At 43.4% G+C, this 16928-nt stretch overlaps 1 protein-coding gene across 1 annotated transcript in view; it reads right to left on the bottom strand.

The window, feature by feature from the left end:
- Window positions 1-13595, bottom strand: part of DCDC2C (doublecortin domain containing 2C) — a 46127-nt gene extending 32532 nt beyond the window's left edge. The window contains exon 1 of the mRNA XM_048505928.1: window positions 13297-13595. Within this exon, the coding sequence (XP_048361885.1) occupies window positions 13297-13595 (299 nt within the window). The remainder of the gene's footprint in view (window positions 1-13296) is intronic.
- Between the last annotated feature and the right edge of the window lie 3333 nt (window positions 13596-16928).

Below are 16928 nucleotides of genomic sequence, written 5' to 3'. Positions count from 1 at the left end.
TGGAATAAAAATTATTTATTTAATTAGCCCTTGTCGGCTCAAGCTTATTAGCTAACTATTAGTAAACACGTTACTCTGTGGTAACAGGGGGGGGGGGGTAAAATATCTGACCCAGTGGAAGACGGGGCAGAATATTATTATGTAAAATTAACATAATGTTAATTATGTAGAATTATGCAGACAGTGGAATTAACAGTGGAAGATCCAGCAATGGGCAGTTTACACAGATATGCTTTCTGCTTTTATTTCCTATTCCAGATGCACAGAAGCAGACATCAATACAACTACTGAGATGAGGACGTCACCAAAAAACATTCCATATTTACTGGGTTTTCCGGGCTGTATGGCCGTGTTCTAGCAGCATTTTCTCCTGATCCACTCAACACATGTAAATCTAGCTTGCTAATTGCACCCTTTACTTGTTAACAGACAATGGTTCTTTCCCCCACCCTGGACACTCCTACAGGTATATATACTCTACTTGCTTTTCTACTATCAGATCCTCTGAAGATGCCAGCCACAGATGCAGGCGAAACGTCAGGAGAGAATGCTGCTAGAACAATGCCATACAGCCCGGAAAGCACACAGCTCCCCAGTGATTCCGGCCATGAAAGCCCTCGACAATGCATTCCGTATTTAGCCCAGCTTTTCCAACCAGTTGATAAGGCAAAGAAGCTGAACATCTGTAACCTGTTGAGTGATCATGGGTCAGTCCCATACCTCACAGGAGCGTTGTGAGGATGAAATTGAGGACAGGTGAAGTCAGATTGGGTCCCCACTGGGGAAAAGGCAGGATATAAACTACGTAAAAATTAAACTAAAACATCCAAGTGCTACCAGAAATCCTTTGGGTGAAATAACTATGCTTGACAAAATACAAAATTCCCATTGTATTTAATAGCTTTAAGAAGGGCTTGATTTTTTAAATACTAGACTTTGGAAGCTGGAGAAGAGTGGCAGTTACAGTGACAAAGTGTTTAGAATCTGTTACGTTTTAGCCAATTTACTCTTATTTTAACTGCATGTTTTATATTGGTCTTCAACTGATTAATATCTGTACCCAAGTAACAGAAAGCAAAACCTGAGGAGAGGTTATTTTTAGACAGCCAGGTCCATAATCTGGTTAGTTTCTAGTCCATTTGACTGTCTGGATCAGTGACAGAGCATGAAGAAGATCTCAGATTCAATTCCCATCAGTTCCACTAAAAAGGACCATGTGATCAGTGATCTGGAAAACCTCTGCCGAAGATGGTGGACAGCAACTGGCAGTCAGAGTGGGGCTTACTGACCTTGACAAATTGTTTGACTCTGTAGTGCAACTTGGTGTATGTTCAATTTGGCATTATGGCTCTCAACATATGACACAAAAGAATCAGTTTGCAGGAATTATAAAAGTAGTGACTAAAAGAAAAAATATTTTGTATATTTGGAAAGTCCCTCCATGCTTTTATTTATGGATTAGTAATGCTTTCTGTAATCTAAATTGGGCAGCCCAATACACAGTCTGAGGCGTTCAAAGACAGAACTGCTGCTGTACTGCCCGCTGCCTCCAGAGGGCTTTCCAATAGTTTGAGGAAGCAGAAAATACAAAAACCCCTCTGCTGCTGAAAAGCCCTCCACAGGGGTAAGCGGACTTAGGAACCCCAAGCCAAGACATACCTGCCTATGAAGTCAGGGCAGAAGCCAACTAACTTCAGCTCCGCCCCTGGGAATGTCTTGGGCCCTGATCAGATCCCACTGCACCTCGAAGCAAATCCAACTTCTGGTTTCACTACCGTGGAGTTGAGGGATGGTCAATCACCCTCGCCTTTGCCCCCTCAGCACGAGGTTATGCCACTCCCTGAGGCTGTTCCCCCACCCCATCCCAGACTGGGCCATAAAGGTCACAATGGTGGGAAATCAGCTGATTTCTAATTTACACTACATTAAAGAGTATACACAAAATTCTTAGGTGATAATAATATTTATGTAAAATTAATCCTTAGCACAATTCATCCTTATAACGACATACAGATGTGTACAATATACACATACATTTCTAAATGGATACTACTAGAAATCAGGTTTCAAACCAAATATTTATGTCTCACAGCTTTGTAACACAATGTTAAGATATGTAGTCTGTTTTCAGAGGATATCTGGAGCCATCTAGTGGAATCCTTAGTACACAGATATAAAACATGGTCCTGAATTGAAATTAATGTCATTTATCTAAGGTGCTAAAATAAATATGAAAAATGATGCAGCCACAAAATTCAATTATAAACTGAACAAAAACAATTTGAAAAGCTTTGAAAGACAAATGTCAAAAAGTACAGGTGCTGGTATAGTTTATTCTCTGTGGCAAAAGGCCATTACCATCAAATGGTCCCAATGACTTAAAATAAAACCAAATATGACTTCAAAACAGATAGACTCAAATACAAAAACATATTTTAAAATCAAATACAGATATGGCTCAAATTGGATACAGTTCTGGCTCAAACTGTCTTAGAACATCAAAAAATAGAAGTATTTCATAAGAAATTATTTCAAAGTCCCATAGATCTCTGAGCAGAATTTAAAAAAACACACACTTGCATAAAGTAATTTAGATGTATAATAAAAAAATAGAATGGATTGTTTCATCTATAACTCTCAGTTTTCCCTTAGCTATTATAGTTCACAGATGATACCCCACGCTTCACCACCTTTTTTCCTTTAAATGCATTATATGCAACATTAAATGTATTATAAGTTTAAATTCTGGAGATGTAGTAATATTAACCTGCTGTAGCTTAAAGACAAATTTATTGTAACAAAGTTCTTGTGAGCTAAAGACTGCTTTGTAATATGCATGTTTAGTTAGACAAATATAATCTCGTGAGGAATTGTTTCAAAATTCCAGGGCCTGTTCCAGGCCTGTGAATGCATCTCACATCCTCCTAGGGACACAGAGGGGGAAATCAGCTTTGGTTAACCGACCTTCTCACATTTGTACCTCCCAGAGAACTGTACTTGATTTTTAACTAATTTTTCACATGAGAAGGGAAGGAGAGAAATAAGGAATACACATGAGACGGGCAACAAGCTGGGTTCATGTACATTTTGCTCCAGGGGCGTACCGCCCAGGGGGACATGTGGGGTCAAATGTCTCTGGGCTGTGGCCATTTGGTCACGTGGGGGGGGGGAAATCGCACCCCACGCCCCTCCTCCTTCCCCCTGGGTCCATACACTGACCTCAAGACAAGTGAGGCGTGTCTTCAGAAGGATTTGTTTGATGGTGACTTTGAGATAACCTGGTGCAAAAAAAGTTGTTTGGTCATGGTGGAGGAGGGCAGCTGCCCATACAGGGATGGGACGGTGGGGGAACACTCAGATTTTGCACCAGGCTACATTTTTCCTAGATTCGCCTCTGTTTTGCTCCGATACATTCCTCATTCAGAAGGGAAACTGACTTTAAAAATTAGATTTGAAGTGGCTGGCCACCTTTATAAATACATCTTTATTTCCAGTGACCATGAATTACATCTATGTCTCATTTCTATGCAAACCATTTAAGAAATACTAATCACAACATACTTACTTAATAATTTGTGGATTATAGAATGATTGCCATTTGGAAGGTACTTGTATTTTACTGTGGACTACAGGTCGTATCTGCAAAAACAAAACATAGAGTAGGGGATTAAGATATTTTTTAAAAAATTCATCCTTAAGGCTGACGGTAATATGAAGACAGATTACATCATTTTAAAACCATAGTACTTGCTCGTTAGACAGTGAACATGACATAATTTACCACCATAAGAGCATAAGAACATAAGAACAAGCCAGCTGGATCAGACCAAAGTCCATCTAGTCGAGCTCTCTGCTACTCGCAGTGGCCCACCAGGTGCCTTTGGGAGCTCACATGTAGGATGTGAACGCAATGGCCTTCTGCGGCTGTTACTCCCGAGCACCTGGTCTGTTAAGGCATTTGCAATCTCAGATCAAGGAGGATCAAGATTGGTAGCAATAAATCGACTTCTCCTCCATAAATCTGTCCAAGCCCCTTTTAAAGCTATCCAGGTTAGTGGCCATCACCACCTCCTGTGGCAGCAAATTCCAAACACCAATCACACGTTGCGTGAAGAAGTGTTTCCTTTTATTAGTCCTAATTCTTCCCCCCAGCATTTTCAATGTATGCCCCCTGGTTCTAGTATTGAGAGAAAGAGAGAAAAATTTCTCTCTGTCAACATTTTCTACCCCATGCATAATTTTGTAGACTTCAATCATATCCCCCCTCAGCCGCCTCCTCTCCAAACTAAAGAGTCCCAAACGCTGCAGCCTCTCCTCATATTGGACTTCCATTTGGACACCATATTGGACTTCCATTTCCATAGTGCTTTATACTTTTTATCCACAACATAATAGTCAAGCAGGGGTCCCCAGGAGTGGGAAGTTATGGGATTCTGATACAGGGTGGGGAGGCAACCACAAAATAGCAGCCACAAGAAGCATAGCCATCCACTAAATACCAGGAAGTGAGGTTATGCATAACTCTAATTAACATTTCCAACTGAAGTTCAGCTTAGTATCATAGAATCATAGAAAAGGTGTTGGCAGGCACCATGGATCTTGAAAGTTACAGAGTATGCAGAGATGGCAAGTCTGACAGGGGTTATAAGAGACAAGAATACAGACATTTTTCTGAAAGACGGGAAATCCTTTGCAGACTACTTATTAAAAACATACGAACAGAGAAACAACAGCAGGATTTCAGACTTAAATGAAAACAGCATACTAGATTAAGACAACTTTATAAGAACTAAAAGTGAAAAATGTAGATATTAATTATAAGCACAGAGTTAAATTTATGCTTGGATCCTTAGTGAAGTAGCTGGAAGTCACCATACATATGTATAGGTGTTTGTGTCGGTGTTCTTTTTCTTTTCATTTAGTATTATTATTATAGGGGGCATTAGATCAGGATCTTTTCTTTATCTTTTTACCGTATATACTCACATATACACAACTCACTTCGTACCTTCGGGACCGTCTTACCCCATATGTCCCTCTGCGGCCCTAGTTGACGAGAGGTAACTATGATTGTCCCCTAGCCCCTCGATGATACGGTTGGCCTCTACCGGACCCAGGCACAGCCTGGCCTACCTGAACAGAACACTTTACCGCTATCCGAGACCCCCCTCTGGCGGGATCTTGGAGGATTCCATAGAGCCTATAGACAGTGTTCCACCCGAGTTTTGGAGGGCGACCGCTGGGAATTAAGCCCTCCCCTCCTCCCTCCTTCCATCTGGGCCTTAATTTTGTGGAGGCCGCAGCTTTTAGGTCTGCTTCAGGGTGGGTGTAATGCGTTTTATGAAATTTGGCCGGGATGCAGCTGTAATTTGTATTTAATTGGCTATTTTAACTAGAGTTTTAATATTATTTCTATTATGATTATGTTGTTCCTTAGAGGCAGCCGAGGGGCGGTATATAAAATTGATTATAAATAAATAAATAAATAAATAAATAAAATAAATAAAATATAAGTTGACTCGCATATAAGTCAAGGCACCTAATTTAACCTTGAAGAACTGGGAAATCTTATTGACTCAAATATAAGTCGAGGGTGGGAAAGGTCCATTGGGAGGTGGGGCGCAGCTGGGGGAAAGGAGAGCCCCAGAAGCCTTTGAGAGGCTTTTTAAGGAAGGGCGAGGCAGGCATGCCCAGGTCCCCCTCACTAACTCATTCTTTTTTTCCTTTCCCCACAGGCTCTGAGGCTTGCCTTGGCTTCAGAGAAGTTGCCTCTCTGGCAGCCTTCCTCTATGGTTTTCTTAAAAGGGCAATGCTCCAAAGGTTGCTTAGCAGTCTTTGGAGCATTGCCCTTTTAAGAAAACCGTAGAGAAAGGCTGCCGGAGAGGCAGCTTCCCTGAAGCCAAGGCAAGCCTCAGAGCCTGCGGGAAAGGAAAAAAAGAATGAGTTAGTGAGGGGGCCGGCAGAGAAGAAGGCAGGAGAGAGCAAAGAGGGGAGAGGGGGAATGCCACACAAGAATTACCAGTAAGTGGGACCTGCATGTAAGTCAAGGGGGGCATTTTTCATCCTTAAAAAAGGGCTGAAAAACTCGACTTACACACGAGTATATACAGTATGTAGGTATTATTTTGATGTGTAAAATAAATAAAAATTCTCATTAAAAAACAATTAAACCTAAATAGATGTCAATTGGCAAAAAACACTGGCTTAGATCCACTGTTGGGTGGGGCAATTTTTGCAGACTCCCCATCCTCATGGCAGACCTCTGTCTCCCTCTTCATGCTGTTCCTAAGGGTCTCATGTCCCACAGGAGCAGTATTGGGGGAAGGATCTGACTGCCAAGGTCGTTGTGTGACCCTACATTAACAGAAGCCGTCCAGTGGATCCAAACCTTTAGGTTTTTGGGTTTTTTTACAGTATTATCATGGCAAAAGTGGTACAGATAATACACAACAAACAAAATGACACCATAAACTCAGTGGACTGAATTCTATGCAGAATGAATGTAAGAACCTTGAAAAAGAGATGCCAAGGATTCGGGACCCAAGTGGATGAAAAACCACACAATTCTTTTGGTGCACCAAGAAGGGAAGGTGGCAGAAATTATACATTCCTGTCTTCTGTCAGTGGACTCTGGAAGAGGGCTGATTGTCTTGTCTCGGCTTCTTCATTTTAAAGCTCAGAAGAAACTGCTAGGGAAAAGAGGAGAAAAAACTGCTCCTAACAGTTTCTTATATTGGTGCTGCGCAGAATTCAGACCAGTGGGTTGGCTCCAAAGGTGTACCCTTTGAGTCATGGAAGATGAATCTTCTGTTCATGGAAAGAATTTTCCATCTGTAAACAGAAGATTTTTCCTTAGGCAGAAGGCTACCTTTGGATCTATCTCAATATGTCTAGACTAAGCTAATAGTTAGAATAATGGAACTTCAACCATGCATTGTCTTTTTTAAATTATCTTGATAAGTAATATATTGATAAAACTAAGCAAATGCTTCCTCTTGTCAATAACTGAAAGTGACATTAAATAAATACTCACTACCTCGTCCTTCTTCTTTCTTTGAGGTTTCTTTGCCCCTATGCCAAAGTAACTGACAAAAAATAGAAGACTGGATTAAACATTTTTAATTCAACTCAAAATTCAGCTACATGTTTTAGATTATAGAATGCCCACATACTCTTGTTATAGTGGATGTCCAACATCCTCTTGTTATATTGTATTTACACAGATTTCCTGGGCATACCATCTAAACTACTACCATGTTTAAAGACTCCAGCAGGGGAGGGAGGCATGGAAAGGTTACCCCCACCAATGTAAACTAGCTGCATATTATCAGATGTATTTAATGGCGGCTAAACTATAATATACACATATTTACTTATTTGTGTTTATTTTTGACTTGCTAAAATTACTAAATTCAGGTTTGGCCCTTAACCCTATTTCACAGTATCAAAAAGTGATCAAGTCACTGTAAAAGCACCTTAACAAACCAACAGAGGCCCTTTCCGCATGGGGCCAAAAACAGCGGCCCAGGGATGGAAAAACACTGGTCCCTGGGCAGCTGTTCGCACAGGCAGTGCTGCTGCAACGCAGCAGTGCCGTCCTGTGGCGTTCTCCCCGAAGCGGTGTGAAGTTAGCGCAGGGCTTCCACCTCCCTTCCTGCGGAGGTTTTGGAAAGCCGGGCGCCTTCCCCATTGGCGCCCGTGCAAACCGCGACCACACCCGAGAAAGCTGCCCGGCTTTCCTGTCCCCTGGCCTCCTACTCACCTCATCCTCCAGCGTCCGGGTGCTGGAGGACTGGCTGAAGCCCTGCCCATGCGCTTTCTGCTGCCCTCCGACCCCTGGAGGTCGGAGGGCAGCATGGGCGGGTCCCTGCAGCCCTCCAGACCGACACGGGAGGATGAGGTGAGGGGGGGGACGCAGAAGAGGCGGCTCCGTGCGGAGCCGCCACTTCTGTGCTGGCCTCTGCGGGGGCTGCTCGCACGCTCCCGTGAGAATGGCCCCCTCCCCTCCACCGGCATAATTCCTGCCGGTGGAGGAGCGCCCTTTCTGCTGTGCGGAAAGAGCCAAAATACTTTGTTTTAGGTCTAAGAAAATCACATTATTTTCTACAAACAATGTCATTTGCAGCTTTTTGGCTTTCTAATAAGAGTCAGCAGAAATTATGGATCAAGACAATTATTACACTGAAGTTCATTTAATTTACTAACTACTATGTCAGAAAAGCAAAGGTCATGCTAACAGAAGAATTTAACCACCAGTGCATGAACTCAAGTTTTCCCATACACTTTCCAGAAGCCATTTTCCATTTGTACAAACAAAACAAGTTCAAACACTTGATGCACAAATATTAACACAAGAAGAGTCAAATTAAATTGCTGTTCAAAAGCTTGAAAACAGCTTCACAGCTTTCAAATCATTTTGTATAATAATTCCAGTTCATGCCTGTACTCTTCCTAATGTCACCAACCATGAATGATGATAGGAAAGTATGAGCTGATAATGCTTTGCTGGAATAAAACTTTAGTAAATTTCAGTCGAAATGCTATACTCCACATCATAAAGATTTACATTTCAGTTGAAAGTTTAGACTCTTTACTTGATCAAATAATGTAAGAGTAAGCATATTTTGAGGGGTACTCAGTCAGCCACATCATTTAACTTTCAGAAAAATTTCTAGAATTTCTGTCCAGCCACGACAATAGAAATAAATAGAATATGACACACAGAATCTGGGTTATCTGCAATCTGACTCTTCATATTTCAATTTACGGAGTAATTCTCTGGACAGAATCAGAAACCTTCAACAGAACAGTATTATTCCTGTGCTGTTATTGTAGCATTTTAAGTTACTTTTTTCTGGAGCAGAATGAAATAAGCAGATGGTACACAGTGGCCATATTCTGAACAATAATATTCTGGAAGCCTTTTATTTATTTATATACTTACTCACATACTTGGATTTTATCCCACCCCTCTACCGGAATGGGGCTCAAGCCAGCTAGCAACATAGCAGTATAATAGCAATAATAAAACCATCATTTCAAAATAAAATCCAATTAAAAACTCAGTACACAATGCGGTGTATAGCTTAACACACATTCAAAATGAGATCAACATTCATTTGTACAACTTTCACCCTTAGCTGGGAAACATTTAGCATGTTCACACTACATGCAATTTGGCTTTCACTAACAGTAACAAAAAATTGCCCAGCAATCTGCTTCTCTGCACCAGTGATTCCCAATCTTTTTGGAACAACAGCATCCTTTCAACAGCAGTACCTTAGTGTGTTACAAAAACCACCAAAAATGTCTCCTCCTATGTAATAAATACACCAAAATCACATAAGATTTAATAAATACACCAAAATCACAACAAATTTCATATCCAATTAAACTGTCAGCAATAACATTTACACTGCACTCAAAATTACATATGCTAACTTAAATGCCAATGAAAACTACAGTACTGGTAGAAAATAGTGAAGACTTGAAACGACTACTGCTGTAAGTTAAAGAAAGCGCCAAGGCAGGAGTGCAGCAGAACATCAGGAAAACAAAAAGAATGACTATTGAGGAATCACTCAACTTTCAGGTGGACAATAAGGAAATTGAAATTGTTGAAGACTTTCTATTCCTTGGCTCCATTATCAACCAAAAAGGGAGACTGCAACCAAGAAATCAGAATGAGACTGAGACTAGGAAAGGCAGCCATGAGCTAGAAAGATTCTTATGCATAGTGATGTGTCTCTGGCAACCAAGATCAAACCAGTTCATGCCATATTACTATGTATGGATTTGAAAGCTGGACAATAAAGAAAACTGTCAGTGAGAAAGAAGATTCCTTTGAAATGTGGTGTTAGAAGAAAGTGTTAGGGATACAGTGGACCTCCCAAAAAAACAAGTGGGTTCTAGATCAAATCAAGCCGGAATTGTCCCTACAAGCTAAAATGACTAAACTGAGGCTGCCGTAATTTGGTGACATAATGAGAAGCAGAGGCATAGCAAGGGGGGAAAGCGCCCAGTGCACTGGTACGTCCTCTGTCCCCACCACGGAACGCCCCCACCATGCCCCCAGAATGCCCTCGCCACCTCCCCACAGGGGCATGTGCCCGGTGCATCGTGCACACACCCCGTCCCCTTGGAGTTATGCCTCTGTGAGAAGGTAAGAATCACTGGAAAAGATAATAATGGTAGGAAAGGTTGAAGGCAGCAGGAAAAGACCCAGAATGAGATGGATTGAATTTCTAAAGGAAACCAGGGCCCTTAGTTTGCAAGACCAGAGCAAGGCTATTAATACATTTTGGAGCACATTGATTCATAAGGTCATCGTAAGTCGGAAGTGACTCGATAACCCACATACACAACTTAAAATTCCATTTGCGGGATGGAACTTCCCAAGCTCCTCTTTCCTGGACTGCAGCATACTTCACTCCCTGAAATTCGGCTCCTGTGGTTTATTTTATTTATTTTATTTATTTATTTTTTAAACTTTTATACCGCCCCATCCATTCAGACAACAGAAAACAGTAGTCATTGTAACAGGTGACTGGACTATTGCAATGCACTCTGTGCAAAACTACCATTGGATAAAAATTGGCTCCAAAAGCTGTGGCTAAAATGTTGAGTTGTTCTAGCAAGAGAGAATAAACAACTCTATTATTATTACAGTTCTCAAACAATGCCTCTGATTAACACAGCATTTCTGAGCCCCATTTCAAAGCGCTGCTATAAGAGAGCAATCCAGATCCAGGAGGCGGTCAGGGACGATGCTGCTGTCGCACCACCATGCCACCTCCAGAGGGTCTTCCAGCAGCGCAGGCAGGTAGAAAAGCAAAAAGCCTTCCCTACCAAAAGTCCTCCCTAGGGGAAAATGGAGTTGCAAAAAAGAGTGGCATGAGTCCATTCTCCTCACTGCCGGCATTCCCAGGGCCAAAGCCCCGTAGAATTCGATTAACATCAGCTCTGCCCCCGGGATCGCCCCCAGAATGCCTCCAGTTGCATTGACCTACAAGTTAAGCCAACACAACTCTGGAAGCAGCGACAAGTACCAGGAGCCACTTATACCAGCCGAGAGGGCAAATAAATTGGCACAAGCCCATGTTGCCTCCTTTGACCTGAAAAGTAGGAAAATATAATGCTGCTGTGTTTTAAAGTTGAGAGCCATTTCGCCATTAAAGTTGAGAGCCATTTATTTTAGTGAAGAGACCAGACCTGGGCTTAATTTTTTGCATAATTCCAAATCCTACTCCAGTTTGAACACGAATATAACCAATAACCAAGTTTAAATGACAAAATTCATAGTGGTAACAGTTATGACTGAAATAGCTGGACTTCCTAGCAATTTATGTTGAAATAGCTGGACTTCCTAGTAATACAGGTAATCTCAGCTTCCGTGTTCGTTACAATGGAATTCAACCATTTAAACACACACGAGTCATTCACAATTGATTCTGTTGAATCTACGCTTTGGCCAATTCCTATCCTTACTGCAGCCCCCATTCCACATGGCTTTTGTCCATGTAGAACCCAACCTAGTTGGAGACCAACATGGACCCCTTGCTCACCAGTATTCACCCCCTATCCACCCCAAAGAGTCATGTGTGTACCTTGACACACGTGATATACTTTTGTAATCTAAGTTTAAAATGTCAAGCGTAAACTGACCCTTTCTTATGAAGTTGCTGGCGAAACCACCTCACAACTTCATTTCACCTTCTTTAAAAACAAAAAATGCACACAATTGAGATAAATATGATAAAATTTGAAAAGCACTTTGCACAGTTAAAGTGTTATATAAGTAATCAATAATAACGATGGGAAGAATTAAAATATTCACATAAACTGGGCATGCTTGTTATGCCTCTATTTTGTTTCACACTTAGGATCGAAGCCAATACATTTCCTATATTCTTTCTCTATTTGTTAGAAATGGCTAAAAAGTAGTTGATAGGGTTAACACAGCCCTACCTTCCAAGAATCACACAGAAATCGCTGCCATTATTAGGATTCAATATTAACAATGACTGGAAAAACACACAAGCACAGGTCTCTGCTCAATAGCTAGTTTTACTAGTGAGCTACACTGGAAGAGTGGCATGCCAAGTATTGTAGCTACCTAGAAACCTAGACAATGCTTCCCTCCTCCATGCAGGGATCAGAACAGGAAAAAAGAGCAAATGAGAGACACTCCCATACCCTCCTCTCGTTACTGAGTGGCTGGTTTTTCCCTCTTGGACAATTCCCCAGATGGAATGAAGAGACAAAGAGGGACAAAAAGAAGGCTGTTCCCTTTATCGCTTTTTCTCTTATTTTTGTAACGTGACCAACGCAAGAAGGGAAGAACAAAGGACTCATATCCAACTGTGTCTGCTCCCTCTCAGCAATTAAAAGAAATCTATTGTAGAAGGTTGACAAAAGGGCAAAGAAACAGACAGCATCCCAGATGATAGATCTGCAATACAGGTATGCCCTGCAACTCCCCCCCCCCCCCGCCACACACACACACAAAGCAGGAACACAGCTTACAATTTAGGTGGCAGAATGTTTACATGGGTGCTGTGTGGTTTCCGGGCTGTATGGCCGTGTTCTAGCAGCATTCTCTCCTGACGTTTCGCCTGCATCTGTGGCTGGCATCTTCAGAGGATCCTCTGAAGATGCCAGCCACAGATGCAGGCGAAACGTCAGGAGAGAATGCTGCTAGAACACGGCCATACAGCCCGGAAACCACACAGCACTCTCCTGACGTTTCGCCAGAGCCCTTCGGGGACGGGGCGGGATAGAAATTTAAAGTATAAATAAAGTATAAAGTATAAATAAGTGATTCCGGCCGTGAAAGCCTTCGACAGAATGTTTACAGTTTTGAGATAACGTTTACACGCTGATTTAGCATAACCAACCCCTAATAGCCAGGTAACAGCCACACTATCTCCCCTTGTCCACATAGTAGATAGGAGGATTGCAATGGGAAAGGTGGCAGAATCCACATGGCAGAAGAATACACAAAACCACTTGCAACAGAGAAAATTTAACATTTTTGTTGTTTTTTGAGGTGCTGAGCCATACACATGGAACTCTGCTGGATCTCAGCAACTTATTCTTTGAAATCACAGCAGCAACTCTTGGCTCAATGCTAACATTTTATAAACTGCCTCAGGAATATCTCGGAACCTGTTACTAACAAAAAAAACCCCTAATATTTTAAAGCGCAAAACATTTTTGTAGATTTAGGTGCACAAGGCTAGATATACCTCCTTCACCCAAGATTTGGTTGTATTTGCTCAGTGCTTTCATACTTACTTCAATTTCCTAAACTGTTCCCTTCCGGCAGCCACATATTTGCCTCCTGATTGCAACTCAGGCAGGTCTTTAACAGAATGCCCTTCTCGGGGTGTGTAGACATTCCTCACCCCAAAAGGTGTGGGCACACCTTCATTCAGCTGTATTAGAAAGGCTTCAAACGTGCGAACATATCGATGGTTGATCACAAACTTCCTTCCCAAGTAGAAAGGGTCACCATTACGGTATACCCAAACAGTCCGGGCTGGAGTCGTATCTGTCAAGCTGTATGCAGTTCGAGGCCGTGATGCTGCCACCATGTTGAACACCCCAGCTGAGAAGGGGGGAGGGGATGAGGTAAAAAGCAATGTGCCTGCTAAAACAAAGCTAAATTTAAAAAATCACACTCTCTCATCCAACACAGTGCCTGAGCACCTGATTAGCTGAAGCTGCCCCCCTGGCCCCCTACTTCATAGTGTCACCAAAAATGGCAGCCTAACCCTGAGCCCCACACTTAAGTCTTCAAGGGGACAGCAAAGTGTACCTGTCCAAGTCTCTCTTCCCAGTGTGTGACATCACGCGAAGGGCAAGGATTGTGACTCACTGGCCATAGCAAGCAAAATAGTGAGAGGGGAGAGGAGTTGCCTTGGAAACATGTTGGGCAAAGGTGGCCATCCACAAGGGCGCGCGACGGGTTGCAAATCCCGGGCCCACGTTCCAAAGTCCCCCGAAGGCTGGGAGGGTTTTCGAACCTCTGCAACAAAAGGCGGGAAACGAGCCGCGCGACTGCCCGTCTCCTTACCTCCCTCGCATCGTCCTTAAGAGCCCTTCGTTTCCTACTACTGTCTCCCTCCCACGGTGGGAGACGGAGACCCAAGAGAAAATGCCCTCCCGAGTGCCCCACCCCATCGCCAGGCCGCCCTTCGCTTACCTGGGTCTGGAGGGACCGGGCTGGGCTTCCCTTCCCTCCTATGCTGCTGGCCAGGCAGCCGGGGAGAAGGCTTGTGACCACACACAGGAGAAGGCAAGACATGCTGGATTGGAGGGAGGTGAAGCTCCCCGTCCTCCTGCTCTGGTGGCTTGCTGGGACTGGGAGGCGGAACACACTCAATGTACAGTGGGACTGGGCCAGTGGGCCACTGTACAGAGTGTGCGGGGCTGAGGCAGCCTGAGCCGGCTGCTCTGTAAAGCTTGCAGGTGCTGCTTGCTTGAACTGATGCAGTCTATGGGGGACATTTTGGCGCCCCCCACGTGACTGAAATTGTTGCGCCCGGGGACAAGGGGTACCCTCGTCCCTAGGCAAATTCGCCACTGCTCCCACCAGAGTTTTATTTCTTATTTGGGAATCGCTGCATGTAAGCCAGCTTCCCCAAGTCGGAGACTGGGAGTGGGTTCCCATTAGAAACTTCACATCTTCCCTTCCCTATGTTGCTCCGCCCCCCCCGCCCCCCATTTCTCTCCTTCCCGTGCAAACAAAGTGCCTTGGCTCTTTCCTCTTTATTGGCAAAACAACTTGCAGACTTCGTCCACCCCTCCACCCCCCGAGGCTTTCCACCCCCTCCACAACATGCAATGCAACCCTAACCCCCAGGTCCCTTCGGGAGGGATTCTTCCGGATGTCTTCTGTCCAGTCCCGTATGCAAGCCAAACTGCATGTCACTGCATGGCTTTAAAAGAAATTCAAAGGGGGTCGATCAGTACACTAGTAGGACTGGCCATTGCACTGATCTGGCATCCCTGAGATCTTGGTTCTCCAACAGTCTTAGAGCACTGGGTATAGGAAACAACGTGGGGGAAGCATCGTCTGGTCGTTTCAAAACCAGCGTTCAGAAATACCTTTGAAGAGCAGAAAGGGGAAAGCTGCAGTTGCGGGGACAGTTTGTTTTTGTTTTTTATAATGCTCTCAGATGCACTGGCGGTAAATTAAAATAAACATATTCCAGTCTTGCTCCAGAGCAGTCTTCAATCCATGCAATGCACGTGGCATTCGAGATGTGTTGTTTCCCTGCAAAAAAACAGCGGTGATGGGGTGGAGTCTGATTTGGAAATCATAGCGCTGGGAGTTGCATCGACACTTTTTTGTCCATCCAAAATTCCCTGTCTGAAATGGTGGAAGGTTTGGCAGGACAGGTGCAAAAAAGTTATCAGTGATAACCCCTTCCTTGCATGCCACCCACCCCTCCCCCTCCCTACGGCAGGGTAGGTGGTCCATGTCACGATGCTGGCCCCCTCCCCCCTCTCTTGCATGCCACCCCTTACTCTCTTCCCTTGCATGCCACCCCTCCCTACCCCCCTCCCTCTGCTAGGGTGGGTGGGCCATGTCCAGATGCTGGGCCCCCTCCCTCCCCTCCCTTGCATGCCACCTCTTACTCCCTCCCATCCCTCACTCCCCTTCCCTTGCATGCCACCCCTCCCCCTCCCTCTGCTAGGGTGGGTGGGCCAGTTCAGAAGGAGAAGGTGTCAGTCTGAGAGGTACTTTTGTTACATTATGAGAAGACCAGACTCACTGGAAAAGACTATATGAAAAGTTGCCTTGCTGCAAAAGGGAGCAGGGCTAGGAGGCGATGCAGAAATCAGTTTTCCCAGAACAGATTTAGCTGTATGAGGAGGGAAAAGAACTTTAGCAGCAAAAAGAGCTCCCAACTGTTCACTGGTTAGTTGGTAGGGATGCCAACCTCCTGGTGGGCTAACAACCCAAGCAAGCACCTGTATGGCTAATAGTATTAATGTACCAATGTCTCTAATATTCAATATACATACACTTAAACAGTTATGAATAAGCTTTTATACAGCATAACATGAATATCTACACAGCCTTATTACTGTGTGATAATTTACACAAAGAAACAAACCAGTTAGTCCCTCACAAAGGGCTCACAACAACAAATTAACATTGAAGAATATCCTCATGGACTGTCATTCCCCGGTTGTTGAATGAATTCGTATACCTTCACAATGGCCCGTTATCCTGTAATTTTCCAAAAAAATCCGTTTCCAAAAAGGCTATATAAGAACTGGTTCTCCAGGATGGAGACTCTAGCCTGTTACTCTGCTCTGGTCTCAATACCTTCTGTTGAAAGCCTGGAGATCTCCCAGAATTACAACTGGTCGCCAGACGACAGAGATCAGTTTCCCTGGAGAAAATGGCTGCCTTGGAGGATGGACTTTATGACATTATCATCACCCGTTGGGTTTTCTCCTGAATCCCTGCCTTTTCTAGATTCCATCCCCAAATTACCAGGAATTTTCCAACCAATATCTGGCAACTATATGGTATGCCCTGACTACACTAAAAGACATTTGAGTTCATACTTGGTTAAAATAGGTAATGATATAAGCTAGAAGCCGAATATCAAGTATGCAATATATGTTAGACAAATAAAACCTTGTCCAGACACAGTTGGTCTCGTGGAGCAGCTTTTTATTGCAATAAGAAGCAGAGACACCAGAGACACCCAAAACATGCGTCTCGAGAGAGAAAGAACACAAATACTCCTTATACATTTTCCTACAACCTGGAAGTTCGACACTCATACTGATTGGTTGCTCAATATAAGGCAATATTTCTAACAAGACAGATAATTGGTCTAAATAGATAAAGGACCAGACCCTATTCAGAGATAGAACTTATCTATTCCAGCTTGATAAACACC

This window comes from Sphaerodactylus townsendi, linkage group LG01, assembly GCF_021028975.2.
Source record: "Sphaerodactylus townsendi isolate TG3544 linkage group LG01, MPM_Stown_v2.3, whole genome shotgun sequence".
Lineage (NCBI taxonomy): Eukaryota > Metazoa > Chordata > Lepidosauria > Squamata > Sphaerodactylidae > Sphaerodactylus > Sphaerodactylus townsendi.
This window is presented reverse-complemented; position numbering and strand designations above follow the sequence as displayed.